This window comes from Tiliqua scincoides, chromosome 5 (assembly GCF_035046505.1).
Source record: "Tiliqua scincoides isolate rTilSci1 chromosome 5, rTilSci1.hap2, whole genome shotgun sequence".
NCBI classification, from domain to species: Eukaryota; Metazoa; Chordata; class Lepidosauria; order Squamata; family Scincidae; genus Tiliqua; species Tiliqua scincoides.
The window spans coordinates 112,306,452-112,321,354 of NC_089825.1; the positions used below are offsets into that span (position 1 = coordinate 112,306,452).

The 14,903-nt window shown below is 41.6% G+C and overlaps 1 protein-coding gene across 3 annotated transcripts; it reads right to left on the bottom strand.

The window, feature by feature from the left end:
- Positions 1–1,024: 1,024 nt before the first annotated feature.
- LOC136652040 (uncharacterized) lies at positions 1,025–14,420 on the bottom strand. Of its 3 annotated transcripts, none has more exons than XM_066628865.1 (9): positions 14,302–14,420; positions 12,790–12,861; positions 10,715–11,008; positions 9,450–9,488; positions 7,554–7,637; positions 6,617–6,641; positions 5,353–5,408; positions 3,464–3,492; positions 1,025–1,763 (listed from the first exon to the last, which is right to left on the bottom strand). In XM_066628865.1, the coding sequence occupies exons 1-9, from the start codon at positions 14,321–14,323 to the stop codon at positions 1,581–1,583; spliced, it is 804 nt and encodes a 267-aa protein (XP_066484962.1). In that variant the 5' UTR covers positions 14,324–14,420; the 3' UTR covers positions 1,025–1,580. The 3 variants fall into 3 exon arrangements, with proteins under 3 accessions (XP_066484962.1, XP_066484961.1, XP_066484963.1); XM_066628864.1 differs by having other exon boundaries at positions 1,025–1,835; XM_066628866.1 differs by lacking the exon at positions 10,715–11,008 and having other exon boundaries at positions 1,025–1,835.
- Between the last annotated feature and the right edge of the window lie 483 nt (positions 14,421–14,903).

A 14,903-nucleotide genomic window follows, 5' to 3' on the forward strand; every position in this document is an offset into this window, starting at 1 on the left:
ACAAACATCTGTGATATTCTGTACTTGAAAACCAAGCTATACGTACATTAAATACATTTGTCTTTTTTTTTTTCCTAATTGTCATGAAAGTGGGCTTCTCTCTTGTTATAACCATCACAGGGGAATGGACGGAGATTGGAATGTTGCTTTGAAATGGGGATACTACTTTTGAGTTTGTCCCTTCATTTCTTTTTTTCCAGTGCTTTCACTAGGGTTTGTGTCACACAGTGAGGAAGGCCAGCATGTCTCTCCCCATGATGGACTTCCTCTCATGCAGTGCGCAGGGCAATGACTGGGTGGCGGGAGTTTTGATGAACTATTGCACCACCCTGCTGGTGTTTTGGCTATAATCTTTGATAGAATAGAGATATTTCAATGTGGTTTGTTTCATTGTAGTCTGCATAAAATTACACATTAATATAACTATTTTACTTGATGGTATTATTTGAATATACCCAAGATTTAAAAAATTTTGGCCAGTACGTAAGAACATAAGAACAACCGTGCTGGATCAGGCCATAGGTCCATCTAGTCCAGCTCCCAGTAGTAGTGTCAAGCCCCTGTGTGTTTCACCCAGTGTAGTCCATTCTCCCTTAGCAAGGCCACTGTTTCCCCCCCCCCCATTAAATAGTATTATGGGGGAGCTAATCAGGATGGGGTAGGCAAGAGGCTTTACTTAACCCTTCCTTTCACGCCAGGGTCTTAACTAAAATTCTCCCCATCTTCACAAATCTATTGCTTCAGAAGGGCATCAATGATTATTATTTAAGAAAAAAATGGACAGGCAAACTATAATGTATGTAACATGCAGTTTGGCCATTAAATACTTTATTTTCTATGTAATGAGAGTTTTCTTCATGTTTTGCACCTATTGCATAAATAATTTCTGATGAAAAACACTGTTTTCTTCTGCTTGAAGGAATATCTGTGGTGCTTTGGGCACTGAACCTCTTTGCTCACAATTAGTATTTTGTATAAAAATGCTTTATTTCAGTTATTCTGAACCTACAAGTATCACCTACAAATTAGCATCCATAGAATTTCTCATATTCTCATATTCATTGCAGCAATGAAACAAAGTGATTTGTCACCACCACGTGTAGAGATGATGAGTGAGGAGTATATAACTGTTGAAAAAAGGGGGGAACAGAGCAGTCAGTAACAGGACCCCTTTTCCAATTGTAAAATATACCACCCAGCTAGTTGCTATCAATAAAACATACAAAGGAGCAGAGGCTTTATTCACAGTTCCATAGTTATATGTACATCTTCAGAGTGGTCAAAGGTTCCTATTACTTTGGAACAGAGTACCCTAGATCTGTCCTCTCTGTGTGGAGAGATTGTTATCTGTCATTGTGGTGACAGAGTCCTCTGGCAACACATTCTCCTGCTTCGACTGTGCGATGTGGAAGGAGGAGAGAGCATGTGAAGAAAAGGAGGAAGGAAATAGGCTCAAGGACCATAACTCCTACACGGGTCATAGAAGGCAGGTAGATGGTCTCATATGTCTGGACATTACACTTCCTTGCAGAGTCCTGCATCCAAAATTCCATCCACAAAAACAGAGAATACTTGCATCTTCAGGTGCAAATAAAAGAGCAAGTAAAATCTTGGAGCTGAACAGGACACTCCTCTGCAGATTTATTCAGGGATGTTAGATTTCCATATTCCACTTCTCCAAACTCAACTCCAGAACTCATAGATTCTCTAGTTCCAGAAGGTGCCATCCATTCTGATGTATCTTCAAACGACACATCTGAGGTCTGAAAGGCAAGCCCAAAACTGAAGCCAGGTTTCCTGCACAGAGAGGCTGCATATGCTGGTATTTCTGCATCCTGGGAAAGGAGGTGTTTAGAAATGAAAAAAAACAGGAAATTAGCAATTGCTTTTGAAGTCCCAGAAACTTTGGACCAGGACAGATGAAGAACCTCTCCCATGTCAACCTATCTGCCTCTTGAGATCTGGTGAGAAGGCCCTCCTGTAGTGCCCCTACATTATCAGAAGTCTTCACTGCTGCCGCAGCCAAATATTGAAACAGGAACATTCACATACCTCCCACTTTGCCAGACAGTGAGATCCAATAGGATTATTCAGTGCCTGCAAAAATGGTGTTTAGAAATGGCATTGCCCAACAGTATATCCCAGAATGCATCATTCAAATATTCTGTGACAGAAGCTTAGAGATTCCTTGACCTATGACTTAATGTAGAAACTTCCCATAGCAGAAAGTTTGAAGACCACTGACTTATGAAAGGGCAATATGCATGTGAGGTGTTCTCTTGGGTATGGCAGAGAAAGACCATGTTCTCCTCTGGGAAATCTGGTGCTTCTTCCCACCCTGAGATCATGTTTTCAAACTAAGTTTAAGCTTCAGTATCATAAAATCATGCAGTGAAAGGGGATTAAAAGGTCATAAAGCTGATACCCCCTTCTGCTAAGATATGCAATGATCCAGAAAGCAGTACAGATGGGGCCTCAGTATCCATAGGGAATCTGTTATAGGACACCTGCGGAAACTTAAGAATAATGAAATCTGCTGTCTCTGTCCCTTTAAAACCTCCGAAGGCTACCAGAGCTGCACTCTAGTTGCCTCCAGAGGGCTTTCTGAAGCCCGCAGAGGCTGCGCTTGTCTACTCGTGGCCTCTGCAGGCTTCAGAAGGGCCTTTAGAGCAACCACTTTTAAGCACTTTAACTGTGGCACATTGGTGTACCACGATTTGTTCACAGGTGTACCACAGGAATTTGGGGGAAGGTCATTTAATAGTAGGGCCAATGGGGGGTGTGAGCCCCCCATTGGCAGTATGATGTGCCTTGTCAGTTGGCAAAAACCTTATGGTGTACCTTGACAATTTTAGTGCCTTGCCAGTGTGCCATGAGATAAAAAAGTATAAAAATCACTATTTTAAGACCAAAAAGGAGCAACTTCCAATTTCCTCAGAAAACTGGAAATGACATTCTTATTCCTTTTAAGGCATTCTGAGACCCGGGGAATCCCTCCCCAGGTCTCAGAATACCTCAAAAGGCATAAAAACATCACTTCTGGTTTCCCGAGGAAACAGGAAGTTGCACCTTTTCGGCCCTAAGGCCATTCTGAAGTCCACAGAAGCCACGGGAAGATGTGCACTGCATCTGTGGGCTTCAAAAGCCCCTCTGGAGGTGACCAGAGCACAGCTCCAGTTGCCTTTGGAGGGTTCAGGTTGGGCCAAGTCTGGTTCAATGCAGGTCCGTGTGGGACCCACACTGAATAATATGGAAGCCCAACCTGTATTCAATTAGACAAAGACTGCAATCCTAGCCACACTTTCCTGAGAGTTATCCCCATTGAACAAAATAGGACTTACTTCTGAGTAGACCTGGTTAGGATTGTGCCCAAAGTCAGGAATGAAAAAGCTACAGTGTACCAAAAATTTCTAGGCACAGACACATAAACAGATAACATAATTAATCTGACATGTTGACTTACCAGAGTTTCAAATGTATCTATATTTTCATCTGAAAACAAAGTCACAGTTTCAGCTTGCAGTACATCTTCAAAGTGTTTTGTAAAGTCTACTCCTGATATTAACATTCTGATCCTCCAAGGCAATAATGTACGTGAATCTTGGGAGTACACTTTATGTACCTTAAGGACCAGCAGCCGTGATATCTGACCTTTTTTCAGCTCTCCCTCCTCTTGTAATCATCACAGCATACATCCATATAACAGCTGACTCAGATCACTTATATAGTAGCAAAACTACAAGTTCAATCCTAACAAAATTCCCCTGCGCTGCTGCAGTGGCACCAGCGTGGTCTGTGTTGCATCCTGCAGGAGCATTTTGCAGGCTGGAGGACTCTTCAAGGTAATGGGACATTTTTCCCCTTGCCCCAGGGAAAGCCACAGCAATGCTCGAGTGAATGCATGTTGGTGGATCTCACCTTCGAAGGGGGATAGAATACGGTGTGTAATAGCGCCACTAATCCAGCCCCTTCTGGGCCGAAATGCCACATCCCTGCCCTCCCCTACCTTTTACACCACATATTACATGGCCTTGAGAGTGCACCTGATTGGGAACTCACAGAGAAAAATGCAGAAAAGAGGCAGAAAAAGAGCATTACATAATCAAGGCATGCAGAAATAGCTCTCTGGAAGAGCACACCATGCTCAACCACACCATGCTTCCAGTAAGACTGCGTAGAGGGAGGTCATCAAAAAGATTGGCGTGGTTGTCTGTGTCTGCTAAACATTTCATGCAAACAAGAAACCACAAACCACACACGGGAAATGTAACTTTTCGCAGACCATCATTTCTTTAAATAAGCCCATTCTGCCAGAACAGGTTTTGCTGTATGAGATAATCATCAAAGGTCTGTTAACAAGTTATACTGTAGTCAGGTTTATCTGTGTACCCAGATTCAATCAATGGTCATTGAACAGAGTTATTCACATGCTCCATTCAATGCAGGTAGAATCTGTGTAAATTGTAAAAATGAACCCAGGTAAGGTCACTCACATGGAAATGCAAAATGTGCTGTGGTACAGCATAACTGTGGAAGCTCCACTGAATCACAAGTGATTATAGAAAATTGAGGTTTTTTTTGGGGGGGGGGGGCCTTCTGCTTGGATTGGAACTGTTCATGTATAGTTGCAATTTGGGCCACATCACAATACAAGTGCATAGATCTGTGTCTGTTGGGCAGACAGAAGTATCTATGCCAGTTCCTTCCCAAAATGGGAGGGACGGGACAACTATTGACTTTGAGGGGAGTAACAGTATTTTTATTGACCTAAGTACATAGTTCTAATGTTCCAAGAACACAAAGTTTATACTCTAAAGCAGCAATTTTCAATCAGTGTGCTACGAATGATCTGCAGGTGTGCTGTGGGAATTGGGGGGATCATTTATTAGTAGGGCCATTGGGGGATGTGAGCCCCCCACCATTAGCATGGTGTCCCTTGACAATTTTAATGTCTTGTCAGTGTGCAATAAGATGAAAAAGGTTGAAAATCACTGCTCTAAGTTATCTGTCTTTCATAGAAAATCTCTGTCAAGATTAAAAAGTTTAAATCAAACTGAAAAGTCCTGTGATTGTTACAGGAAGGATCTGAAAAGCAGGAAATACTTTTGTTTCCTGCTCACAGACGTTTCAGGTCCTTCCAGTCTCTTGAGTGCTTGAAGTTTCATGTAGCTCTGTTCCTAAGTTTTCAAAAGAAAATGTCATCGCACGATGTCTAGAAACTTTACTATCTAAACCAGAAAAGAAATACTTCTCCACGCTCTATGGGGCCGCTAGATCTCATATTGTATAATTCATATAGCAAATGCTAACTGCACAGTCCTCCTTCCAGAAGGAAAAAGAGCCTCCTCTTACACAGAAATTGGTCCACAGAACCCACGTGGTTTCCATTCTCCCTTGGATCTTCTTCCCTAAGAAGACACGAAGTGAATGTACTTGTGATACTGTTTATTGACAGTCTCTGTAACTGGGTAGTGCCTGTTCAGACAATGAAGGACAAGATCTGCTTTCACACATTTAGGACTACAAAAGAACTTCCACACAGCACACCCTGCAATTCTCTTCCCTAATCCTTACATCATGAGTAAGACAAAAATTGAAAACTTAAAAAAAAAACATCCATATTAATTTCAGGTAAAGATGTACTGAAAGATTTAGAACCAATTCATCACTAATAGCCCAATCCTATCCTCAGCCAGCAAATATCATGCAGTGGAGCTGGGGCATGCTCCATTGCAAGCCATGGACCCACCAGAGACCATAACATGACAGAGAGGTAAATAAAAGAAATTTTTACTTGCCTACTCTTCCACACATGGTCCCCAATGCTCTGCCTGGATCTGCACCAGCTCCAAGTGGATCCAAAGGGGCATGGGAAGTCTGGTCTGCAGCATAGGATATTGGTGGCGCCTTTACCACCAATATCCACCCCCTGCCCTCCCCCCGTCCACTACCCACCCCCACCACCAACCTACATCCTATGCTAGTGGCATACCAGCCAATTGTAGTGGTGTCCCCGTTGCACAGCTCATTGCAACACCTAAAGGTAAACCGGGCAGGGCTGGGGCACACCACCATATGAATCCCAAGGAAACCACTACCAGTCAGAGTAGACAATACTGAGCTATATGGATCAAGGGTCTCACTGAGTATGAGAAATCTTCAAGTGTTCCCTAGACTGACCATCTTTACTTTAGACTCCCCCACTTGTTGCTGACATTTGAGACATGTCATTTCCCATGGATGAAAACAGGACCCACTTACTCTCTTTCCATTTGTCCATCATGTGTCACCAGCAAAGCCAGCATCATTGGCAGCTGTCAAGGCCCCACTGCCCTGGGATATGCTCCCACTACTAATCTCCTCTCCTTGTTTGCAGCTCAGAGTAGCTGTTTAGCATGCAAATTGTGAAAGAGGTACCTTTGGCAGAACTTTGGAACTTCATTGACTAACTTTGAGGGAAATTCCTCTGCACAAATATCTCTTCATTCAAAGTGAAAGCCAAACCTGTCACAGCTTTAGATCAGCCCTCAGATAAAATTATGAACACCCAGCAGGTCACAGACCAATCTTATAAAAAAAATAATAAGGAATGGAATGAGCATTCATTTCTTCCTACCTTGAAATTCTCCAATGAGATACAGCTAAAACAAGAAAGGAAAGACAACAATAAAAATATTTCTGTGCCTCTCATAAAAAGCAGAGAACCAATGCACCAATCAGGGCAGGAAGGTAGAGGTGGAAATTAGAATACATTTTGGCTATGATAGCCTTAGATATTTTAATACCCGAGGTGCTGACATGCCTATTGAAAGATCACCTCTCCCTCCCAACACACACACACACACACACACACACACAGGCACGGTCTTGGTGGTTTGTAGGTCTGACAACTTCTTCTCACCCATATTATTATTAACAGCATGATACAGCATTTATTGACCTGTTTATCCCCCCTGTCTCTGCCACACAAAAGTAATTTCCTACTAGGTCCTCAGGCAGACATAATTCATTGGCATCCTTCAGTCTCAGAAGACTATGATATTGTGCTCTGAAAAGTGGTTCTGGAACACACCACCACATTCAGCGCTGTTTCTCCATACTTCATATTCAGCCCCAAGACAAATAGATTTTTTACATATTTCTCTCCCCTCCATCCCCGCTTCTGATGAACCAGAACATCATCAGAACATCTGCCCCGGCCCCCCACCCCCGCCCCAACCCGGCTGCATCAATTCTGTGCTTTTCTTGAGCAGAAAACTTTTGTGGAGGAAAGTCACAGTTCCTTTCATCCGGGGGGGGGGGGGGGAACATTCCTACAAAGTGCAGCCTTGGGATGGTACATCTATGTTTGTCTAATAATGCTGTAAATCCCTACAAGATGAAGAGCAAGATATCTTTTTTCTCAGAACTGAGAAATTGAAAGTTCAGGAGGCTTGAACTACTGAAGAACAGCTTATAAAAATGGTTGAAAATCTCCCAGTGACCCCTGAGACTAACTGAGGCTGCATCCAATCCAACATGCGCTACCTTGATTCAATTTCATCATCACTCACTTTTCTTTATCAGGAGGTAGATCAATGGGATCAGGATGAGAACAGCACCTCCTGCAACTCCAGATATAATCATCCAGTTCTGAACTAGAAGAATGGAGGTTAGTCAGCATGAATTAGATCAAAGAAGGAAAAAGGAGTCTCTGTTTAGTCTCCGTTTAGTCTCTGTTATGGAGGAAAAGTCAGTCCTTTGTCAACCAGGCAAACTTCCTCTATCTTGTCTTCAGAATAAGCAAGCCCAGTAGCATAGCTGGAGAGGAGTGCAGTAAGTATTACAGGCACCAAATGAGCCATGTAAGTAGCCTCTCCCTCTTGCTGTTGGAGCCTTTTGGGGCAGTGACGGAAAGGCGCAGGCCCTTGCCAAACCAAGTGGCAAGTGTTTTCACATTGCTGTGCTGTCCCAATGACTCCAATAGTGAGTGGGAGGGGTAGCTTACACAGCACATGGTGGTACCTGTAATACTTACCATGCCACCACACCCTCTGGCTATGCTACTGAACAAGCCAATTCACCTTTGCATCTCATAAAAGGCCATTCTTTAACAATCTGGTCTTTAATCTACTTGTTCAGACAGCCCATTAGCAGAAATCTGTTTCAAAATTCTAGTTTCTGTGAAACTCTCACACACAGAGAGTAAGTTTATTTTAAAATATTTTAATACTGCTGTTACCAAAGCATTCAAGATAGCTTACTGCAATTGAATAAAAACAAAAATGTGTGTGTGCACATAGATATATAGATATTTTGCAATGATACTATTTTTTGCCTGATATACATTTTTTTAATTCACCCAAAGGGTTGTTTTTTTAAAATACAGCTCAAAAAAATAGACCTATATCACTCATATGTCTGCATATGGATATAGATAGAAGGCTAGACAGCTAGTTAGACGTATTCATTTTCTTTTTAAAGACAACACAACCACAAGTAACAGATGTATTTTCCTTCTGGGGAAGTGGGGTCTTTATTTATAAACCAGTTTTAATGTTGCCTGAGAAGAGAAACATAACTGTCCATTTGAATTATTTATCTTTTTAAAATCATTTCTTTCTGCAGTAATGCATGAGTGCTTCAGCACAGAATTGTTTAAAGAAGGGGCCTCCAAACTTTTTGGCCAGAGAGCCGCATCAAATATATGGCGTGGTGTGGAGGGCCAGAAAAAAATTTAAATATAATATTTAAATAAATAAATAAATTAGAGATGGAACTTAGATAAGTGAATAAATGAATGAATGGGCTCATTCATTTAACCTCTCTGGCCCTCAGAACACTCTCCAGATATAATCAGAGCACGGTTCTGGTCATGTTCAGTTAAATGGGCCAGAGACTTCCAGGGGACAACAGATTGGCCGTGGGCTGGAAAGAGGCTTACTGCAGGCTGCATCTGGCCCCTGGGCTGGGGTTTGGAGAACCCTGGTTTAAAGGGAAACAGGACTCCACTAGTTAGGAAGGAAAAAAGAAACCCTGATCCTTTTTTCTGGAAGGCAGTTGGAGTTACTATGGAACCCTGAGCATAACAGAAGCATGGACTAGCCATAACCACAGAGTGAAATGCAGGAAATTCATCCATCCCCATACATTTATAAAGGACACTGAAACTGAGATTGAGCACCAAGGGTGCCCACGTTCAAAGCCACTCCATGACACTCACACTTGCACTGTCACTAAGCTACAGAACCACCCCCAGAATGTGGCCAAGTTAGCTCACAAAATTGATTTAATAAAAACCGAATTAACTGTGTCAATACAGCTAGCTAAAAGCAAAATCAAAACAGCTGACTGCCTCACAGAAATTACAGTAGAATAACATAGCCCAAAGGTTTACTTCAAATGGGAACAAACACAATAGGTGTTTTTGAGATCAAAGTCATTCAAGGACAACAAAACATTTTACCCACCGGTGCTACTGCTGTTGCCACTGGTCGGATCAGGATTGCCTGGACAGGAAATAGGAAATAGCAATGAGAACCTTTACTGCTTCTATTTTAAGATAACAAAACGATTACACTTGGACAGATGCTCAGTAGATTCCTTCAAGATCAATCAATGATTGGAAAACATTTGTACTCACAAGTGCTGCTGTCATGACAAAAGGATAGATGTTCATTATTTGGACAGGGAATAAGTAGACTCAGAATGACTTGGCTTTACAATGGGCCACAAACAAGGACACCCCATGTCCTACCAGATGAGCTCTCAGAATGTCCATATTGACCGAACTGAACTCTCTTGATGTTCTCGGGTTCTAATCTCATGGAGGAAGCTTCCTCAGTTTCAGAGCTGCCAGTCCTTCATAAAAGGACTGAACCCAGAGATGCCATGAGTGTATGGCTAAGGATCATGTGGGCACAGGGAGCAGGCTAGGCTGTGTATTTCCTTACCAGCATACTCAGGGTGACCAGATAATGGAGGACACCGTGCCTATACCTTTAACCTTTGTATAAAACAGTAGATTTTGGCAGGTGCAGCTTTTTAAACACTTAAATGTTGAGCTGCACTGGCCAAAATTCCCTCTTCTACAATGATTAAAGATATAGGCACTGGGTCCTCCATTGTATCTGGTCACCCTCAGCATACTCTGTTAGTGAGTTCCTAAACAGGGCTAGTTTCTTCTGATATGGGCAAAGAATGGCAAGTGGAAGAAGCAGTAGCAGATGAACCAACATGAAGCATCTCAAATACTTATTTCTTTGTTAATTCATGTAAAATATTTATGGAGCACTTGCCTATTAAAAAGAACACCCAAAGCAGAGTATAGAAACTAAAATGATAGCCAACAGCAGGCAGGAGAGGCAATAGACAAGATTTTTTAAATGAAAACAGAGGAATATTATAGCAGCTAAAATGTATATAGAAGCAGCCAGACTTGCAAGAAAATCACAGGAAAACATTTTTAAGAACCACTAAAACTCACAAGATTATGAGAAAGGCTGCTAGGTAAGTACAATGAAACACAGTGTGACCCTGCCCTATACAATCACCTGGTTGTGAAACATAATTTTTCAAGTGTCCATTCAAACAACCTAGAAATTCAATCCCATCCAAGTGCAAAGTGGACATTGCTCCCCTTCCCTACAGACAGAATAGTCTTCTCTACACAGCTTAAAATGCCTAGTTCTGGGAAACAGATCTTTTCATACTGTGAACATTTCCAGGGTCTTACCAGGCAAAACAGTAAAATTCCAAGCAGCACTGAGGAAAGAATTCTTCTGCTGGTTATTTCTATCCTTTTTCTGGTACCCACAGGAGTATTGGCCTGCACTGTGCTCTGAGATCGGAAAGACCAATGTGTATGCAATATTTTGGGGCAATGCTCTGTGGGATGCAATGATGTGTCCATTTTTACAGAAAAAAAAATTGGAAGCACGAGTGTCCAAAGGCATGCATCGCACAGAGACCCAGTCTCCCACTTGAGCCAAAGTTGCATTCAGGAATATCTTAGGAGCAGGAAGTTCACCTAGGACAGTAAAGGGAAAGCATACAAAAGTAGAGTAAAAGTGAACACTTTAATGGAGAATTACCAAGTCTTCTAATCATGAATACTCATGTTCTTTCTAGGGAAGGTGTTGCTGTTGAGTTCTATGGAAGCAGGAATCATTTTTCAACTTTCATTTCATTCATTGTTGTCACAGCTTTTCTTAATGCTATTTAGATGGTGTTGCTTCCTAAGGAGCACATGGTGAAGAAGGACACAGTTTCCCCCACAGTTGCAGAAGGACATGAGGAAGATATTGTGCTACAATTAATTTAACATTTTGCATTATGGAACACATTACCCATAGACAAGCCCTATTCAGGAATCCATATGGATTTTGGCATGCAACAACGGTGCATTAGTGCTTCCATGTGCACAACCCCCATAAGTGGATAACACTTTGTTAACACTATGCACACACCCCTGAAGTGGTTAACATTATGTCTACTTGTATAATAAATGGTACACCCCAATGTACATTTAAATGACTGCCTTGATTGATATTGGCAATGCACCTTTGGAACAAATTATTTCAGAAAAAAAGTGACAAGAAAGCCACATTAATTAATTGCCAATTCTTTTCAGTCACTTCTTTTTAGGCAAAATAATGTGAGCTTCCACAGTAAAGGACGATACTCCCTATTTAAAAATGATCCTTCAGCATAGGATAGGTCCAAAACTGAAGCATAGAAAAGACTCTTATTTCTAGGCTCTTTATTTCTATAATAACTTTTAGTGATATAAATCCACTGCATATTCTTTTTGGTTTGGTTTTGTTCTGCAACATTTGTATTATGACTTTCAGTGAAATATAGCAAGGCTGCTTATGGTACCATGAAGCATTCACAAAATACAGAAATGATTAAAAACAAACAAAAATAGAACTAGTGACCATTGAAATGAACCATAATAAAACACGAAAAAACCTCAATTTTATTTAACCTGGTTTTATCTAACCATAATCAAACATGAAACGAACCATAATGAAACATGAAAAGACCTCAGGAAAATGAAGTACATTCGTAGGTCCAGATCACATATTGCTGCTAAATCTGTACTATGGCCTGTTTTTGGCAGCAGAGAGGTTCACAAAAAAAATGGGCAAAACCACAGGAGGGAACTAGATTGCTTTGGGATTTGGCCCATGTCCCCCCCATTTGCTATTTTAAATAGAAACAAAGTTTTCATTGGCTTTCAATTGAAGTTTCTTCCCCTCTTAAATAGTCACATGGGGGGGGTCAGGATCAAAACCACTACAACACCCCACTAAAACACCCCAACCCTCCTGCTTTGAATCAGCTGCTCCAGTCTGCAGCTCCCGCAATCATTTATTTTCTTTAATTGAAAAAGGGAAAAAAGACAGTGAACCACAGTACACATTTAGTATAAACTGAGCACTCTATTTATTCAGATGGAAAGGCAGAATATAAATAACTGAAATAAATAAAATGAATAAAATGCTGTGTCCTTAATCATCTGGCATATGCATAGTTGCAAACACACACACACAAACACACACACACAATGAAGCATTAGACGGTGCCCACAAGAAGACATGGAGGGGAAAAAACAGAGAGAACAAACAATCTTGAAAATTTATTCCCCGAAGGTCCTTGCAACCAAATGGGCTGGTCTGCTTTGGCCATTTTGCAGGAAACATTTTGCTGGCACATTTAGAGGTACAACTTTGTATATGGACAATTAGCAATAGATTGGAACTGACTTTCCTTGGCCCCATTTCTTAGTCTTAGATTCTGACTTACCAGAATTGCAGAGCCCTGAATCTGCGTCCCCAGCTCCTGCTCCCAAACAGCACTGAGTTGCAAACAGAGCACCTGCAATTAAAAGCATACAGCGAGATTCAGATAAAGTTTCTGAAAGCACATGGAAGAGTAAAAAAATGGTCACAAAGCTGTCCAGAAGCACTTTTGCTCAGCTCTATTGGGAGTAAGCAAATTGACTAACAGCACACTTCTATGCATGTCTACTCAAATTTTTCATTGTGTTCAATGTGGCTTACTCCCAGGAAAGTGTGCGTAGGATTGCAGCCTTAGACCCAAGGCTGGAATCCTATACCCAATTACCTGGGTAGTTTCACTTAACTCAGTGGAGATTATGCATAATATTGTGCAGTTAATTAGTTATTATCGATGGTGGTTCCAATTCTTGCAACTAAATGTATGGAAGTACCCATTTCACAAGTTTGCCTCAAAAATTTAATCATGTCGGAGCATCCTTATGCCACAGCAATTGAACAACCAGCCCTACGTCTGGCATAGAAGCTCAACTCTAGTGCAGAGTAGCTTGATAGTAGCTTTGTGTTCTCTGTGTTCATAATGCACATAAAGATGTCAGAGGAACTGAAAAATAAGCTTTTCCCACATTATAATGCTGTTCCTTCCAGCAGCACCTCTTCCAAAACACATAATTCTCTTGTGTAAATTGGTAGTTCTTAAGCTACTATCAATTATGCACTTGCAGAGGGGTCCATGTGATCAAAATGAAGGGGGAAATACTGAACAGACAAATGTTTCTGAAAAGTTTCCTCGCCATGCTGAAGAGGCAAACTACTCTTTTTTAGGTTATGTTTTAAAACACGATTAAAAACAGCTTTCTTCTTCAGCAAATAGCTGCAGTGGAAATATTAGAGAAACTGGATGCTCTGCCCAGACTTTCCCCTGGGAGTGCACGTAATTTGGTCGGATCCCTGTTACAGTTAGAGTTGCAAGAGATGAAGCCTGCATGGTAGAAAATATGGAGGTCTTTGAAATACACACACATTAGGATACTGGCCCCATGAAACGGAGGTGCGTCTGTTATAGATGAAAAAGATGTACACAGCAGACAGACAGGCCAGACAGAGTTATTCCAGGTAGCATCCCTTGCACTTTCTTACTTTCCCATCTTTCCGTGAATGGCAAAACCTTGAAGCAGCTGACAAGCCGAGCTGAGTTATTCCATCTGCTCTTTGAGATGAGCGAAGAAGCATCTTGGCTGCCCTTCATGTGAGAGATGAAGGAGCGCCATCTTTCCAAGACACTTCACCTCACCATCATAAGAAGATATAATAAGATGAAATGAAATTATCAAACCTTCAGATTTTGTTTAGATTATTTATTCTAGCTCTCTTTTTTTGGAGCAATAGTCTCACATGCACATATACACTTTCTCCCAGGAACACTTCTAAAGAGATGACAGGACTTTGCTTTCCCCAGACCTCCTCAGAGACAGACCATTCCATAAAGATGCCTTCACTGATTCCCCCCACAACTCACAGAGATGCCAGAACAAGTTCATCAGAACGCAGGAATTGGTGTGACAAAGAGAGACTCCTGCAGAGGCAGCTGGTCCTTCTTCTCTGTCACTCTTGCACAGTTCCTTTTGCTTCCATTCACAGAACAGCCAGAAATAACCAGGACCTCTGTAGCATGCATAGCTCTCTTTCTTTCCCCAACACACACACACACACACACACCCACTTGAACGTGCAAGACTCAACTTCCTCCCTTAACACAAAATTGACTTCTCAAGCCATTATTTTTGAAGCTGACTCATTGTGTTCAAGTAGTGGAAAGAAGAAGTGGGCAAGAATTTTAGAAAAATAACCTTTCCAACAGTTTCTCTGGCTGAACTGGCTAAAGTCACAGTTTCATGATCTTCCTGCAATCCAACCCATGAATTTCATCTTACTACAATGTATCAGGGGTGAAATTTCCAGCAAATGGCAGGGAGGGGGGAGGCAAAAAAAGAAGGTTGGTTGCTTGGGAGAAACATTAGCATTTATGGAGATTAAAGAATTAGTCAGGGTACCAAGAACTGGTGTCATGGTTTGGGTGTTGGACATAGACCTGGAAGATCCGAGTTCAAATCTCTGCTC

Bases quoted from the DNA above. Each gene is read 5' to 3' on its own strand.
- LOC136652040 (XM_066628864.1), bottom strand. From the start codon at position 14,323: ATGAACTTGTTCTGGCATCTCT. The intron at 7,638-9,449 runs GTGGGTAAAATG...CCATTCTTCTAG, and splicing joins TGGCAACAGCAGTAGCACCG to TTCAGAACTGGATGATTATA. The intron at 5,409-6,616 runs GTAGGAAGAAAT...GTGTCTTCTTAG, and splicing joins TCTCATTGGAGAATTTCAAG to GGAAGAAGATCCAAGGGAGA.